The 14,503-nt window shown below is 37.9% G+C and overlaps 1 protein-coding gene across 4 annotated transcripts in view; it reads left to right on the forward strand.

Moving 5' to 3' along the window:
- RASGRF2 (Ras protein specific guanine nucleotide releasing factor 2) overlaps nt 1-14,503 on the forward strand; it is a 236,885-nt gene that overhangs the window by 108,514 nt on the left and 113,868 nt on the right. For all 4 annotated transcript variants that reach the window (XM_027039115.2, XM_027039104.2, XM_027039121.2 and 1 more), the window contains exons 8-12: nt 660-769; nt 1,510-1,628; nt 7,836-7,996; nt 8,908-8,974; nt 9,514-9,650. In XM_027039115.2, the coding sequence (XP_026894916.1) occupies nt 660-769; nt 1,510-1,628; nt 7,836-7,996; nt 8,908-8,974; nt 9,514-9,650 (594 nt within the window). The remainder of the gene's footprint in view (nt 1-659; nt 770-1,509; nt 1,629-7,835; nt 7,997-8,907; nt 8,975-9,513; nt 9,651-14,503) is intronic.

Raw genomic sequence — 14,503 nt, forward strand, 5'->3', positions numbered from 1 at the left:
TGATCTCAAAAATAAATAAAAATTAAAATAAATAAATATGTAGAATCACTATAACTTTAATTAAAACTCTACTATGTTATATTAACATCTTCATAGGCCTGGTGGAGTTTCTGCCTTTGACAGAATTCAGATAGTTTATCTATAAGCAAAACTACAAGTACATAATCTAATTAAACAATACTTTTTACTGCTAGAAGAATGAATTAAGGTAAAGTAGGATGAGAATGTAATAAAGGTGAACATATCTTCTTCTCCCAAGTTTTAATTCTTAAACAGAATATTGCAGTAGGATTCCAAATTTTAAAAAAATGTGAACAAATATACCTAAAATACAGATTCTTGTGATTTGATTATAGCTGTATGTTTCCCCATGAACCAATTTTCAAAATTTGTGATTAAGAAATATATGATTATATTAAAAAACCTAAAGAAACAATTGTTTCTCTGGAACATAATATTTTGTTACTCTTTTTTTGTGCTCTTGGTGAAGTGTGTGTGTGTGTGTGTGTGTGTGTGTGTGTGTGTGTGTGGTTTGAAGTATACTTTGTTTCAAAACTGTAAAGGTAGAGATGAGTTTCTCAGACATGATGATGGCACAGTAGAGAGTGTCCCAGTGTTGTTCATCCTGACCTCTTGCTCATGCTGGCCTTTGCATTTAGATCCCCAGGTATATCATCACACTTCACGAACTCCTAGCTCATACACCCCATGAGCATGTGGAAAGGAAAAGTCTGGAGTTTGCTAAGTCAAAATTAGAGGAACTGTCCAGGTATGTGGAGAACTCATAATAAAGGCTTGATTAGAGAAAGCAGCAAGTTAGTCTCTGTGGAAACCTAATATATATGTCCAGGCAACAAGAAGCAAGACACAGACCAGCTTCTCAGATTCACCTGAATATTAAATGCTAGCTCTTCAGATGGTACTGAATCAGAATACATGTTAATTTTAACCAAGAAAAATATATATTGTTGAAAATGTTTTTATAGCATGTGAATTTATATAATTGAGATTATAGCTGTATTTGGGTTTATGTTTCTTTCAGGATAATAGGAAAACGACCTTTTTTGGAATCCTTGTGTTCATATTTGGCAAGAAGCTAGAGAATGTATATTTTGCATTTTTCAGTGACTTTTCAGTGTTTCAAGGAATTATTTACATCTGTGTTCCTTTAGCTTATATGCAATAAATGGTATAAAGTCCTCTAATTTGCTCTACCTCTAACAAATGGCATCCTAATTTCAGTGAAGGTTGCTGTTCATAAAATAATACTTTGCTTTCCTGTTGCATTCCCCAGGGTATTCATTGGTTTGTGACCCGCTTGTCATTTAGAATCATGTACACTGGCTTTGGTTTGGGTCATGGCTTGTTGAGGCCTGGAAGTCTGCTCTCCCCACAGTCTCTTTTATACTGATGCAAGTCAAAACTGAACTTCCCAGAGGGAACTCTTCTTTGCATACCTGCTAGGGCTACAGAAAATATCTCTTACTGTGATCTGTGCTGTGTCTATAGGATAATGCATGATGAAGTGAGTGACACTGAAAACATAAGGAAGAACCTTGCCATAGAAAGAATGATCGTAGAGGGTTGTGATATTTTGCTGGACACCAGCCAAACTTTTATCCGCCAAGGTAAGTCCTTGTTTGGTAGACCCACTGTCTTAGTCATCTCTGCGACTTATGCATTATCATTGCCAGATCCCGGAAACCATTTTGGAGCAGGTTTGATGTAGCTGTGTGATTGATACTGTTCATGCAGGACACCTCCGTGGCCTTGACCGAGGCTGTGGTTGAGGCCCACCTTTGTGCTGTTTCTTTTCAGGGGCCATGAAAAACAGCAACACAATAATAGTAAAGCACGAGTGGGACAGTAAGTTACATTCTGACTGGACTCTCCTCCTCAGTGGACCAGACATTCTCTACAGCTCCAAGGAGGACAGATCGGTCTGGCCGATGAGAGTGGCAGTGCCAGGTGGCGACGATATACAGGCAAAGGCCCAAGAGAAACTTGCATTGCTCAAAGCCCTTTCACATAGTGGTGGGGACAATGTCCGAAGTGAAAACAGCTGTCTCTTGTTCCCATTCTTCATCAGCACTTCTGGATCAGCCCCCCATGATATGATTTGATTCAGTTGGCAACTCCAGTTGCCAAACGAAATGTCTGTTGACCCCTGACATGCTTTGGTAATGGTGCATGTATCTTGTTTGTGGGATGTGTGCTTTCCGAGCATCACCCAGTATTTTAAGCTTTTGAAGTGTTGAAGATATTTGTGCCAGAAACTTTGGAGAAGCAACAGCCTAACAGTGTCCCTCCCTCCAGGGCCCTCATTGCAGAGTGCAAGGAGTAAACCTCATCCAGAGTTCTTTTTTTAAGTGCTTAAGTGTTCTGAGGGAAGGGACCATGCCCCACGGAATTGATTTGAGACAATGCATTGCACACATTTATGATTTTGAACTTGGTGAGCAGTGACACATAGATTTTGGAACTAGGATTAACCTTTAATGTAGTTTTTGTTCAGAATGTGCCAATAACATTTGAAGATATTTGCATTTCCGTTGCCTGCCAAAATGTGCTGCTTAAAATTTTTTTTTTACCTCATCAAATAAGACGTTACTTGTGCTGTGCACATAAATTTTTGCACAGAATACTTAAAAAAGTTTAACACGTGCTGTTCTATTTTCCATTATTTATTTATAAAGAGAAAGTACACATATGTTAAAGTTTGGAAGTTTATTTTAGGAAATGATAACTTTTCTCAGTTTTTGGCTTCTGATACTAATTTTCCTTTAAATATAGTGGAATACAATGCTAACAACATCAGGCCTGCCTAATTCCCCCTGTATTCCTCCGCAGAGACTGTGTTCCCATATTGGCTTTCTGCCTTCCTGGCACTTGCCTGCCTGTGTGCCTTCATGTGTGCTTTCCCCAGCCTGGGGCCTGGGAATGCCCTTTTCCATCCCTTCCGTGCCTATCGAAGGTCTGCTTGGCCTTCCAGGCTCAGGTCAGACACCTCTAGAGAGCCTTTTACAATGTTCCCTCATCTTTCTCTCCCTTTCCCTCCAGTTAGAATGGATTTACCTTCCTCCTGGTTTCGTGCCCCTTGCTCCCGATGCATGTATTTCGTCCTCTTGTGTATTGTAGGTACATGTTTGCACGCCTGTCTCTGCCAGTAATTGTAACTCTGAAGGGCAGTGTTTACGAATTCTCTCCTGCCTTATTTGTTGTTTTCCATTATAGATACCTGAAAGATGGGCATTGGATTAAATTGAATTACTTGTTGAATTGCAGTTTTGATTGTTAGATGTCTTATTTTGTATTTTTCTTGCATTTGGAATTCACTGAAAAAATACTAATTGACTGGAGCTTTATAATATGCGAGAATGCAAATAAACGTTTCTGTAACTAGTATTCTATTTCTGAAAGGGCTTTTGATTGAAAAGTATGATACATCGTAATTTATTTCTATAAACTGAGACTGCTCTTATCTAAGTTTGAAAAAAACATCTATAATGAAAAACGCTAGAAGGTTGAATATATTGAGTAAGTCACTTTTTCAGTACACCCAGAGGAAAAATACTCAGGACCCACCTCTGCCTTTGATTCATGTCCAGATGTTATTTATTGCTTTTTCTTTGCCACATGTTTAAAGCACTTCTGTTAGCTATTAATACAGCTGATGTTATTATTGTATTGATGTTGATATAATGATTTGCCTTTACAGTATTTTTCTGTATTTTTGGTTGTTAGTGTGTTTAGAAATTATTCAATAAAGTTGGCTTTAAAAAAATAGACCTTAATCCAAAAGTAGAAAGTAATCCAATTACATATAATTTGGGAAGTTTCCATTGTTTTGCTTTGGTTGCTCCTATTATCATTTTTACTACATACCCTTAACAGACTTTTAAACCCATCGAGGTGGGTTTTTTATTCTTTTAAACTTTGATGGATTCCATTTCCTATGAAATGGACTACAAATTATCTCTAATTGTCTGCTAGTATTTGTGTTATTTACTTTTAGGGATAGTATGAGGTATGTTGCAGTGTGTATGTATTTGTGTGTGTACATGTGTGCATATGCACAAATATATGTGTGGTTTCAACCTTAAATGAATGTTTATTCTGAGGACTAGAAAAAATAAGTCGCCCAGGACGTTGGAAAGGCCTCCTTAGAATAGGGGCATCAGATAATCTTGAATGTCAATCTGTGGGAATTTAGTGATTAAAGTAACAGAAGTTTTATTATAAATTGATGCTAATCATTAAACAGTTGATGAGCAGGATGCAAAGGACTGTATCGCCATGTAGTCTGATAATGTCATTTATGTTCCAAAATCTACTCAAAGTTTGTTGAACTAAAGTGTAAGAGTCTGAAACAGTAATAGGAAGACAGTATAGCCATGTCGCTGGAGGTCAAATTCTGCCTCCACCATCTCCTTGCTGTAGGATATTGAGCAATTTATTTAACTTTTATTTGTCTCAGTTTCCTCTCCTTAAGTTGGAGTTAATAGCACCTAGATTTTAGGGTTGTGGTGAAAATTTAATGAGCTGATACCCACAAAAGCATTTAAACCAGTGCCTGTGAGAGTATGACATAAATTTAAAAACCAAGATCTAAATTTTGGAATGAGTTTCTGTTTTTCAATAACATGAAATATATATGAACATTTAGTAGAAGATGAGGCACTCTAAATGGACATTTTGCCGAAAACCCATTATGCATAGCCAATGTCTTGTGGAAATGTGAACCAGGATAATTAAGTGAAGGTTACTGAATTCAGAGTGAAATGCATTGAGAATGAGTCTCGGACCTCTGTGATACCTTAACTATTCCCCGACTCACAGTCATGTCCTTTTGGGGTAGCAGTGTTCTTTGGAGTTGTAACATGGGGTCCACAAATATTTGTACTTTCTCAAATGCCTAACCCAGTAACCTGGAAGTTGCTCATCATTCCTTTTCACACTGGGTGGAATGAAGAATAAGGGCATTAGTCCTGAATGCCATTCTTTGGGAATTTAGTGATTGAAATAACACAAGTTTTGTTGTAAATTGACCCCAATTATTAGGTTGACTGAGAGAGACACAAGGAACTGTGTCATAGCAATGGTCTGATATTGAGGAATTACTAATACAAACTATTTCTTTAATTTTTACTAACTAGGGAGGAATCTTCAAGTCTTAGAGTTGTATTGAAACACCAGGTCAAACATAAAATGAAATATAAAAAAAGTCCACTTAACATGTTTTTCCCAATATGATTATTTTATAAACCGAACGATAGTGTTGAAATCCCTCACTTTTAATTCTGACGTATAGACTTCTGTATAGACTGAATATACAGGATGAACGGTTATCGATTAAACATATTAGTGTATCGTTGACAAGGAAATGTTTATTTTTTTACCTCAAAGTTTTAATCCACAGTATTACTAATATATGAGCAAACATGTATTCTGTAATTTCTGATCTGCAAAATCATTAAATGCTAGAAGCACTTAACGACACATTATATTGAATCTTCATAAACTTGGTTATAACCTTTCTGAAAATGACTCCTGAACCGGTTTATCCACCAAGACATTTATTTGTCTTCAGCTCCAGTCTTTCACTCTGCCCTAGCTGATCTCACGACCCCCCATGGCAAAGCTACAACAGACTGTCTTTTCCTATCCGATCCCTTTCCAGGTGTCATTGTTTATGTTGCTGAATCCACTGCCATCTCTTGGCAGCGTGGCTCACTCAGGTGACAGCTGCTCAGCCCCTCAGGCCTCAGTTTTCCCTTCTATGAAATCAGGGGCGAACCAGGTCCTCCGAAAGAGCTCCTCTGGCTTTGATTCTGCCCCGTGAGCCCCATGAGTGCAGTCCTTCTGCTGTTACTCATTTACTTATCTAGGCAGTCTGCCTTTTGCTCTCCCCACCCCTCCTCTGCTCTTCAAATTTAATTACTTGCTGCCTGCGCTCTCTGACAGCTTGCTCCCACCTGCCTCACCTCCTTCCTTCGCTCTCCTTCGCTCTCCTCTTGCCCGTTCCCTTCGGTGGAGTCAAGCCTTCTCCTACCCTTTGTTCCCAGGGCCCACAGCCTTCCCCAGGACTACTTCCATGCTGTTCTTTAGGCCCCCAAATAGCTGCCTACTTTGCCTCTGTCTAGCAGTCCCACCTAAACACTCACCTGAGGAGATGGAATCTGCACACGGAGGCTTGCTCCTCATCTACCCACCTCCCCACCTTCAGCTCTGTTAAAAAGTAGATGCTGTTTGGAGTATTCATATGCTAACGTGAACATTTTGTGACCCACAGTCATAGTTTTACCATTTTACGTATACGAACAACTTTAGTGGGGCTTTCCCCACTTATCAAAGGAATCTGTGACCATTAAAAAAAAATCAGGAAACGCAGAAAATGTATGAAGAGGAAATGAGGTTGCCTGCAATCTCATTTTTTAGTGCTGACCCCTGTTAATATTTAAGGGTTGAATATGCAGTTAACGGTTTTTATGAGACTGATATGTGTCTTTGTAAGGCTGCATTTTGAGTAGTGGTAGATTGAACAAATAGTAGTAACATCGCTGACTCAGTAATATCACTATTTCAGAAGTCAAGGTATTGACAAGAATCTTTCCTAGTGTTTGTTTTGGTTTGCTGTCTAACTTAGACTGGAATTTTATTTTGTGGGGAGGTCATTATTAGGATGAACTTGTATAAAACCTATGTAGAGATTCTCACATTGAATAGAAGACAGTTTTATTCACGGGAATGCTCTGGGTATAGACTTTATGATTTCTTTTCCATTTAAATTCCACAAAATTTTTATCACACATAATTTAAATATAATCTGAAATAGCTGCCCTTTAAAAATTAACTAAGTTGCATTGAATTGTTTAATTTGTTTATTTTTATAATGTACATGCAGTGTAAATTTTATTTTTTATTATGTTATTTGTCTACCTACAGTGCCTCAGGAAGAATAAATTCTATCTTCTTTTTACTATGTTATTTTATTACTATATGCAATTATACAGTATATATCTTGTTCTTTTTTTAATTTCTTTTACAAATTTTTTTAAATATTTTTTATATGTTTTTGAGAGAGAAGGACAGAGAGACAGAGCACAAGCAAGAGAGGGGCAGAGAGAGAGGGAGACACAGAATCCCAAGCAGGCTCCAGGCTCTCAGCTGTCAGCACAGAGCATGACACTGGCCTCGAACTTGCGAACCATGAGATCATGACCTGAGCCGAAGTCAGACGCTTAACAGGCTGAGCCATCCAGGCGCCCCATGTATCTTATTCTTAAATTGATTGAGATAAGATCACCAAGGGACAGATGACACAAGTGCCTTGTTCTCTGAATTCAGTTTGGCTTTCTTTCAAATTTATTTTACAGTTTATTAGTAAATAATCAAGTCTGAAATGTTTTATAAAAATAGTAGGAATTAGGGGTGACTGAGCGGCTCAATTGGTTAAGCATCCAACTCTTGATATGAGCTCAGGTCATGATCTCACAGCCCATGGGATCGAGCCTCGAGTTGGGCTCTGGGCAGACAGTGTGGAACCTGCTTGGGATTCTCTCTCTCCCTCTCTCTGCTGCTCTGCTGCTTGCTCTCTCTCCCTCTCTCTTTCTCTCTCTGAAATCAATAAATCAAAAAATAGTGAGAATTAGTTAGGCCCTTAAAACACAATGCATTCTCTCTTCTGCTCAGAGTGTAGAGGATTTACTTCCAGTGGTGCATCAAATAAATCCTTGGTATCTTGGGAAACAGGTCCTAGAGTTTATTGCATCAGGAATAGTTCTCACTTGAAAAAATTTTAATTGCTGTGTATTCTTCACTTTTGTGATCACCAGGTTCTCTTATTCAAGTACCTTCTGTTGAGAGGGGGAAACTTAGTAAAGTTCGCCTGGGTTCACTGTCTTTGAAAAAGGAAGGAGAAAGACAGTGCTTCTTATTTACAAAACACTTTTTAATTTGTACAAGAAGTTCAGGAGGAAAGCTGCATCTGCTCAAGGTATGGGTTTTATGTGACTATTCCATTTATGTTCCATGCACTTAAGAGGGATTGAGATTAATTTAATTATGGCTTTCCCATATCCAGTATCATAAAACCCAGATTGTCACAATTGCATAGTGAGGTAATGTACAGTTGCTAAGCCTGGCATGTACTTTGTTGTTAATCGAATCCAAAAAATAGAAATTTAAGTGTCCATTTCCATAAAGAAGTGCAATTAAAATCATAACCTAGAAAAAATTACTAGTTGATGACTACTGAGCTACAAAAATCTTATTAAATCACTGCAGTATATTGATAGAATATTTGCTAAATCCTATTTTATCTTGCTCTATACCAAGAGTCAGCAAACCATGGCCCACAGCCTGCTGCCTGTTAATAAAGTTTTATTGGAACACAGCCATGCTCATTTGTTTATATATTGTCTGGCTGCTTTCATGCTTTTAAAATGGCAGATTTGAATAGTTGCGATAGAGATATGGCTTGTAAAGCCTAAAAGATTTACTGTCTGGCCCTTTATAGAAAAAGTACCTATCTATACGTTTTGTTATTAGTACCTAACAACTATTATCCAACACCAGGATGATGGCTTTCTGCTGCTTAAAGCACTTCCTGGTTGGTGGGTCTAGCTGCATTCACTCTCAAGGTGCCATCTAGTCTCCTGTAGGCTGACTTGCTAAATTTATAAACATTGGGAGTGAGAGGCAGTTGGTGCAGAAGAATCATGAAATTCAATGTGTTTAATTACTTTTACACAGCTAACTGTAGTTTTGGAATCTATGAAAAATTATTTGTGATGCAGAATTGCTATGCTTTCTTCTGTGACAATTTGAATATAAGGTTTATGTATCTGAGCTTCCCAACTTATGCAAGACTGTCAGCCTCTTAATAAAAAATTGGTTTGTTTCCAGACAGGTGGGGTTCTCTCTCTAATAGAATGTACTTTGATTGAGGAGCCCGATGCAAGTGATGATGACTGTAAGTCACATTCTATGTCTTAGACTTATGGTAGAATAAAAGGGTCTTATAGTTTTTATTTACTTATAGCTAAGGCGAGCTGCTTAAGGAGGCAGGAGAGATGCTGAGAATAAACTCCCTGAAGTCGTTTATATATGAAAAGTTCTGTTGAATCATTTAACCTGTGAGCTTCGTTAAAACCATCTTTGGGAATTCATGTTTTATTGAATTTGTCTCACGATAGTGACTTTTCACTGGAAGGCAGAAAAGGAATTAAATTAGAGAGTTGTTGGAATTCTGTAGATTATGGAAATTTCAAAAAAAGAAAAGAGGAAATGAGTAGAAGGCAGAGATCCTAGTCCTGAGTAACCTGCTGACCTCAGCTTTTTTGTCTACTTATGAGCTTAGTAAAGGCTTCCCCTTGCCTAAGAAGTGCCATGTTGCTGAAATAAGATTCTGGACTTCAACGGACATCCATCGTATTACCAGAAGTCTGTGAAAGTAGCTATCACACATATTTTTATATTCACATTTAATTGGTTGGTTTGCATGTGTTGAAGCCAAAGGTTCTGGACAAGTGTTTGGACATCTAGATTTTAAAATAGTAGTGGAGCCTCCTGATGCTGCCCCATTCACTGTAGTCCTGTTGGCACCTTCACGTCAGGAGAAAGCTGCCTGGACGAGTGACATAAGTCAGGTAAGTGAGTGGCGTTTGCCATAAATTGTGATTTTGTTTGTTTGTGTATGTGTGTGTTTATTTCACACCATAAATTTTGGGGGAAGGCTTTAGTTATTTTTATTTTATTTTTGTTAAAAAAAATACATCTAGTTGCTGTGGACACTGCCATCACCACTGTGTATCTTGCTAGCTGGGATCATTTGTTGTTGTTTGTTTGTCTTTCTTTATAAGGCTAAAATTTACCTGAAGTGTGGTACTTGCATTTTAGTTCCTAGGCATTCTTGTACAGCCTGTGAATGTAATCACGTGTATTGAACGGTGTTAAAATTGCCCTGTTAGTAATAAATTCTCCAGCGACCTCCACTAGCTTATCTTTTGCTTATTTGTTTCTGAGGTAGGAGAATTGTGAGAGATGCAAAAACAGCTAACAAGGGCTCTGATGAGAAATCACAAATTAAAGAATCACATCAAAGAAGAGAAACTGTCTATAGTATGAAATATGAAAATGAGCTTTCCTGTATTTTATATTGAAAAAACTAGGAAACAGATTTGCTTACTTTTCCTTGATCCACAATGCCCAGTTAAGGGATTCCTGCATTTATTCAGAAATTGGAAATATATCAAAACTAGTCGTGATTGGGCTTGTACATTCTTAAATACAAGCTCCACATGATGTTTACTCCATTAGCCAATTTGGAGACAAATGTTCATGTAAGGATAATATTAACAGAAGACTTGGTAATTATCTTCTAAGTTGTTAACTCAAGGAAGACTGGGGCAAATGGAAAAAGCATATACTATAGATTCAATTGCCTTCTATTTTTCTTTTTTTTAGAGGTTTATTTATTTATTTGGAGAGAGAGAGAGACAGACAGAGCACACGAGCAGGGGAGGGGGGGAGAGAGAGAATCCCAGCAGTCTCTGCACTGCCAGCGCAGAGCCCAATGAGGGGCTTGAACCTACAAACTGTGAGATCGTGACCTGAGCTGAAGTCAAGAGATCGACACTTAACTGACTGAACCACCCAGGCGCCCCACCTTATCCTTTTCTGAAGAGCTCATAGTAGTTTGTATATAAAACTTAGGTAAAAATTTGAGCTATGTCTTAGTTCTTCAGTTACTTAATTTTTTCTGAGTGACTGAAAACTGAGGGAAAACAGACAAGGAAAGGAAAAATTAATTATTTTGATATGTCAAAGAGCTTTTTACAGACTTAATCTAATTTGATCTTTATACTAGTATTCGGAAGGTAAACAGAAATATCAGTTCCATTTCACAGGTGAGAAATCTAAGGTTTGGAAGGCTAAGTATTTATCCAAAGTTACACAACTGTGTTGAGTCATAAGTCATATCTAACCCATGTCTTTTATTGGCATTCTAAACAAACTCTACAAGAGTGCTAGATTTTTACTTATATATCCCCAGGACTCCTTTGATGGTGAATAAATAGCTTGAAGTGAAGGTGCTTCTTTTATGGCCAAAAAAGGAATGAAAACATGGGCTCTTCTATATTTGCATAATTATATCCTTGTGGTTTATTAATACTTTCATTAGCTCTGTGCCGTATGAATTAATACTTTAGACTCTGTAATGCATCTCTTACCTAATGAAATTCTGAATCATTCACTGATTCTATGACTATTTCTGCCATGTATCTTGTAGGTATCAGAGATAGGGTGATGGTCTCTGGTCTCATTGAGATAGGCAGGCCAGTAGGGAAGAAAGGAAAAGTGGACAGCTTAATGCAACACAGTTTTATAGGTGTTGGGAAGCCAAGATGAGTAGGAAGACTGGAGAGAATATGAGGAGGCAAAGGTTTTTTTCCAGCTGCTTCTAGCTTCTACCTTATGATGGAACTGAGGCTCCTAAGGTACAAAATTGATAAAAGCTCTAAATAACCTTACTTAGCATGCCTGGTGAGGCATTGCTAAAGAAAGAAAGACCCTTGGGTGCATGGATGATCCTATGATTGTTTTTTTTTAAAGAAAGGATACAATGCTTTGCCATAAGCATCCAAGTGAGTCTTTCTATTAAACTACATCTTGAGGCAGAAGTACACAACTTGCTCATATTTTTCCAAGTCTCTATGGCTAATATGTTAAGTCCTACTAGATGGTATCTATAAGTGAATTGGAGAATAAAGCTAACAGAAAGGTATATCTTTTTGAGTGACAATGATATAATTCATGAAATTACTATGTTTAATGGAACCTGTTGTTGTATGACTTTAACACATGTTATTTCATGTATTCAGCAAATATATTTTTGCAGTGATACTATATGCCAGGCACTGCTTAGGCACCTGTGATATGTCATGAACAAAAGAGACAACAACAATAAAAATTCACTGACCTTATGTAGCTTACATTCTAGTGTGAGGAAGATTGAAAATAAACAATAAATGTACTAAATAAGTACATACTGTTTTATGTTAGAAGGTGATAGGACAGAGTAGGAAGGATTGCATTACTGGGGGTAGGTGTGGGTCAGTACACTTTTAAAATGGTGGTCACCTCAGGCTGCAGGAGACTTCTAAACAACGACTGTAGCAGGTGATGGAAATACCATTGTAAATATATGATAAAGGGGAAGTCATTTCAAACAGGGGGAAGAGCCACTGCAAAGACTCTAAAGTAGGAGGACACTGCATATTTTGAAGAATAGCATGAAGTCAGTGTGGTTGAAATGGATTGTGTGAGAGGGACAACAGGAGAAGAGGAAGTCAGAGAGGTAACAGAAGTCCAACCAAGGAAGGCCTCCTAAACCAATGAAAGGGCTTTAGCTTGGATCTGAGTCCAATGAAAAGCTCTTAAAAGGTTTGATGAAAGAATTCCATCATCTGACTTCACTTTTAAAAGGATCTCTTTACCTGCTGTTTTACCTGCATAGACTGGGAGCAGAGGGCAAGAGTGGAAGTGGGGAGCTGAACAAGAAGGCTACTGTGATAATCCAGGTGAGAAGTCTTGAAGGCTCAGACCAATGGTAGGAATGGAGTTGGAGATAAAGGTTTTGATTCTGGGCTCATTTTTAAGGTCAAACCAACAGGGTTTTATTATGGCTTATATTTGGGGTGTGAGAGAGAAAGAAGATTTAAGGATGTCTTCAGAGTTTTTGGCCTGAGCAATGGGAAGAATGGAGTTGTCATTAACAGGATGGGAAAATCTTCTGGGACAGGGAGATTTTGTGGTGAATTACCAGAAGCTTACTCTGGATATGTTCAGTTTCAGAAGGCTGTTAGACATTTGCATGGAGTTGTTAAGTAAGCAGCAGTCCAGCATTTAGGAGAGAGGTCTGGGTGGGAGAGTCTGTGTCAGTTAGGTGGTATTTAAGTCTGTGAGAGTATTGAGACCATCCAGAGAGTAAGTACCGATAGAAATGAGAAAAAGGCCATGGACTGACTGAGGAGTCATGGAGAACAGCAAGAGGACTGAGAAGGTTCCACTAGTGTGGTAGGACAGCCAAGAGGGTGTGGTGTCCTGGAAGTCAAGTGAGGAAAGTGTACCAAGGAGGGAGTGGTCACGTGTCAACTGCTATTAAAGGCTGAGTAGAACGGTGAACGCTCTGAGATACTTAGTGATTTTGCCGATGCAAGGTTTGATTGGTGGATGGTAGGGACAGAGTGCTCCACTGTTGATTGAGCCTAGGTTGCTGCCAAGCAGCACATCTCAATTGGCTTTCTTCTCTGCTTGAAGCAATTTCATTTTATGGAGGAAATTATGTGCTACACATACATTGATGCTATTTGTCAGTCTCCCAATATGTCTCTGGACAGATTCATTATTAATAAGATGAGCCCACTGAAAGCTTGAAAATGTACTATTTAATATTTTATTATGTATGTGTAAAAATATGGACATAAAAAGGAACTAAAAATATTCTCAACACTCAGCACATTAAATTAATGTTTATCAAAGTATTTCCACAGATAACTATAGTAGAGTTGCTTGAGGGTTTTTGTAAACTTGCAGATTCCTGAGTCTACATTCCAGGCACCCCCCACCCTTCCCTGGGTTAACAACTCCACAGATCACTTTTGCACAATTAAATGGAAAAGTTCCACCCTGAAAATTAATGGTTTCCATCTCTAAACCCCCTAGAATCCTGTCATACAGAAATAATTTCACAGTTTGGCTCTCAGTGTATGTATATACATAATTTTCACATTTTACCTCATTTACATCTTTATTCCTGCAGATTCTTCATATTGGTGTATTCTAATAGCCACACATACACACACACACACACACACACACACACACTACCACATTAACATACCATTTTTCCAGCTTTTCCTAAATAAATGGATATATCCCAGATTTTAGCATTAATATGTGATGTCATGCTAAACATTGTTTTACAGGGAGTTTCTTCCCCTGTCAAAGTCCTTGTTGGCATATCTTCCCCACAGAGGGTAAGGTTGGTACAAAGGGTCTGATCACTTCCGTGATTTCATGATTCATGACTTGACAGGTTGCCAAAATGCATCATCTCACTACATCATTGGCAAGATACCAGTGTAACTTTTTTCTAAGTTCTGTGCCAAGGTTGAGTTTTATCACATTTATCACATCTTCCTATTTAATGGAAAAGTGGTATGATTCTCTAGTGGTTTTAATTTACATTTCTATATTTATCAATGAGATTAACATTTTCTGCCATTTCTGTCTCTTGTCTGTTTATGCCAAATAGACATTTATTCATTGGAGCTATCCTTACAGACTAGGGAAATAAACATCTTTCAATTCAAATTTTGAATATGTTCCCCATTATTTTGTCATTTTATTTTTGTCACTTTTTATTTTGGTGGATCTTAATTTTTTCATGACTTGATTTAAAGCCACATTGCTAAGCTATTATACCATGTTACGCTAA

This window comes from Acinonyx jubatus, chromosome A1 (assembly GCF_027475565.1).
Source record: "Acinonyx jubatus isolate Ajub_Pintada_27869175 chromosome A1, VMU_Ajub_asm_v1.0, whole genome shotgun sequence".
Classification (NCBI taxonomy): Eukaryota; Metazoa; Chordata; class Mammalia; order Carnivora; family Felidae; genus Acinonyx; species Acinonyx jubatus.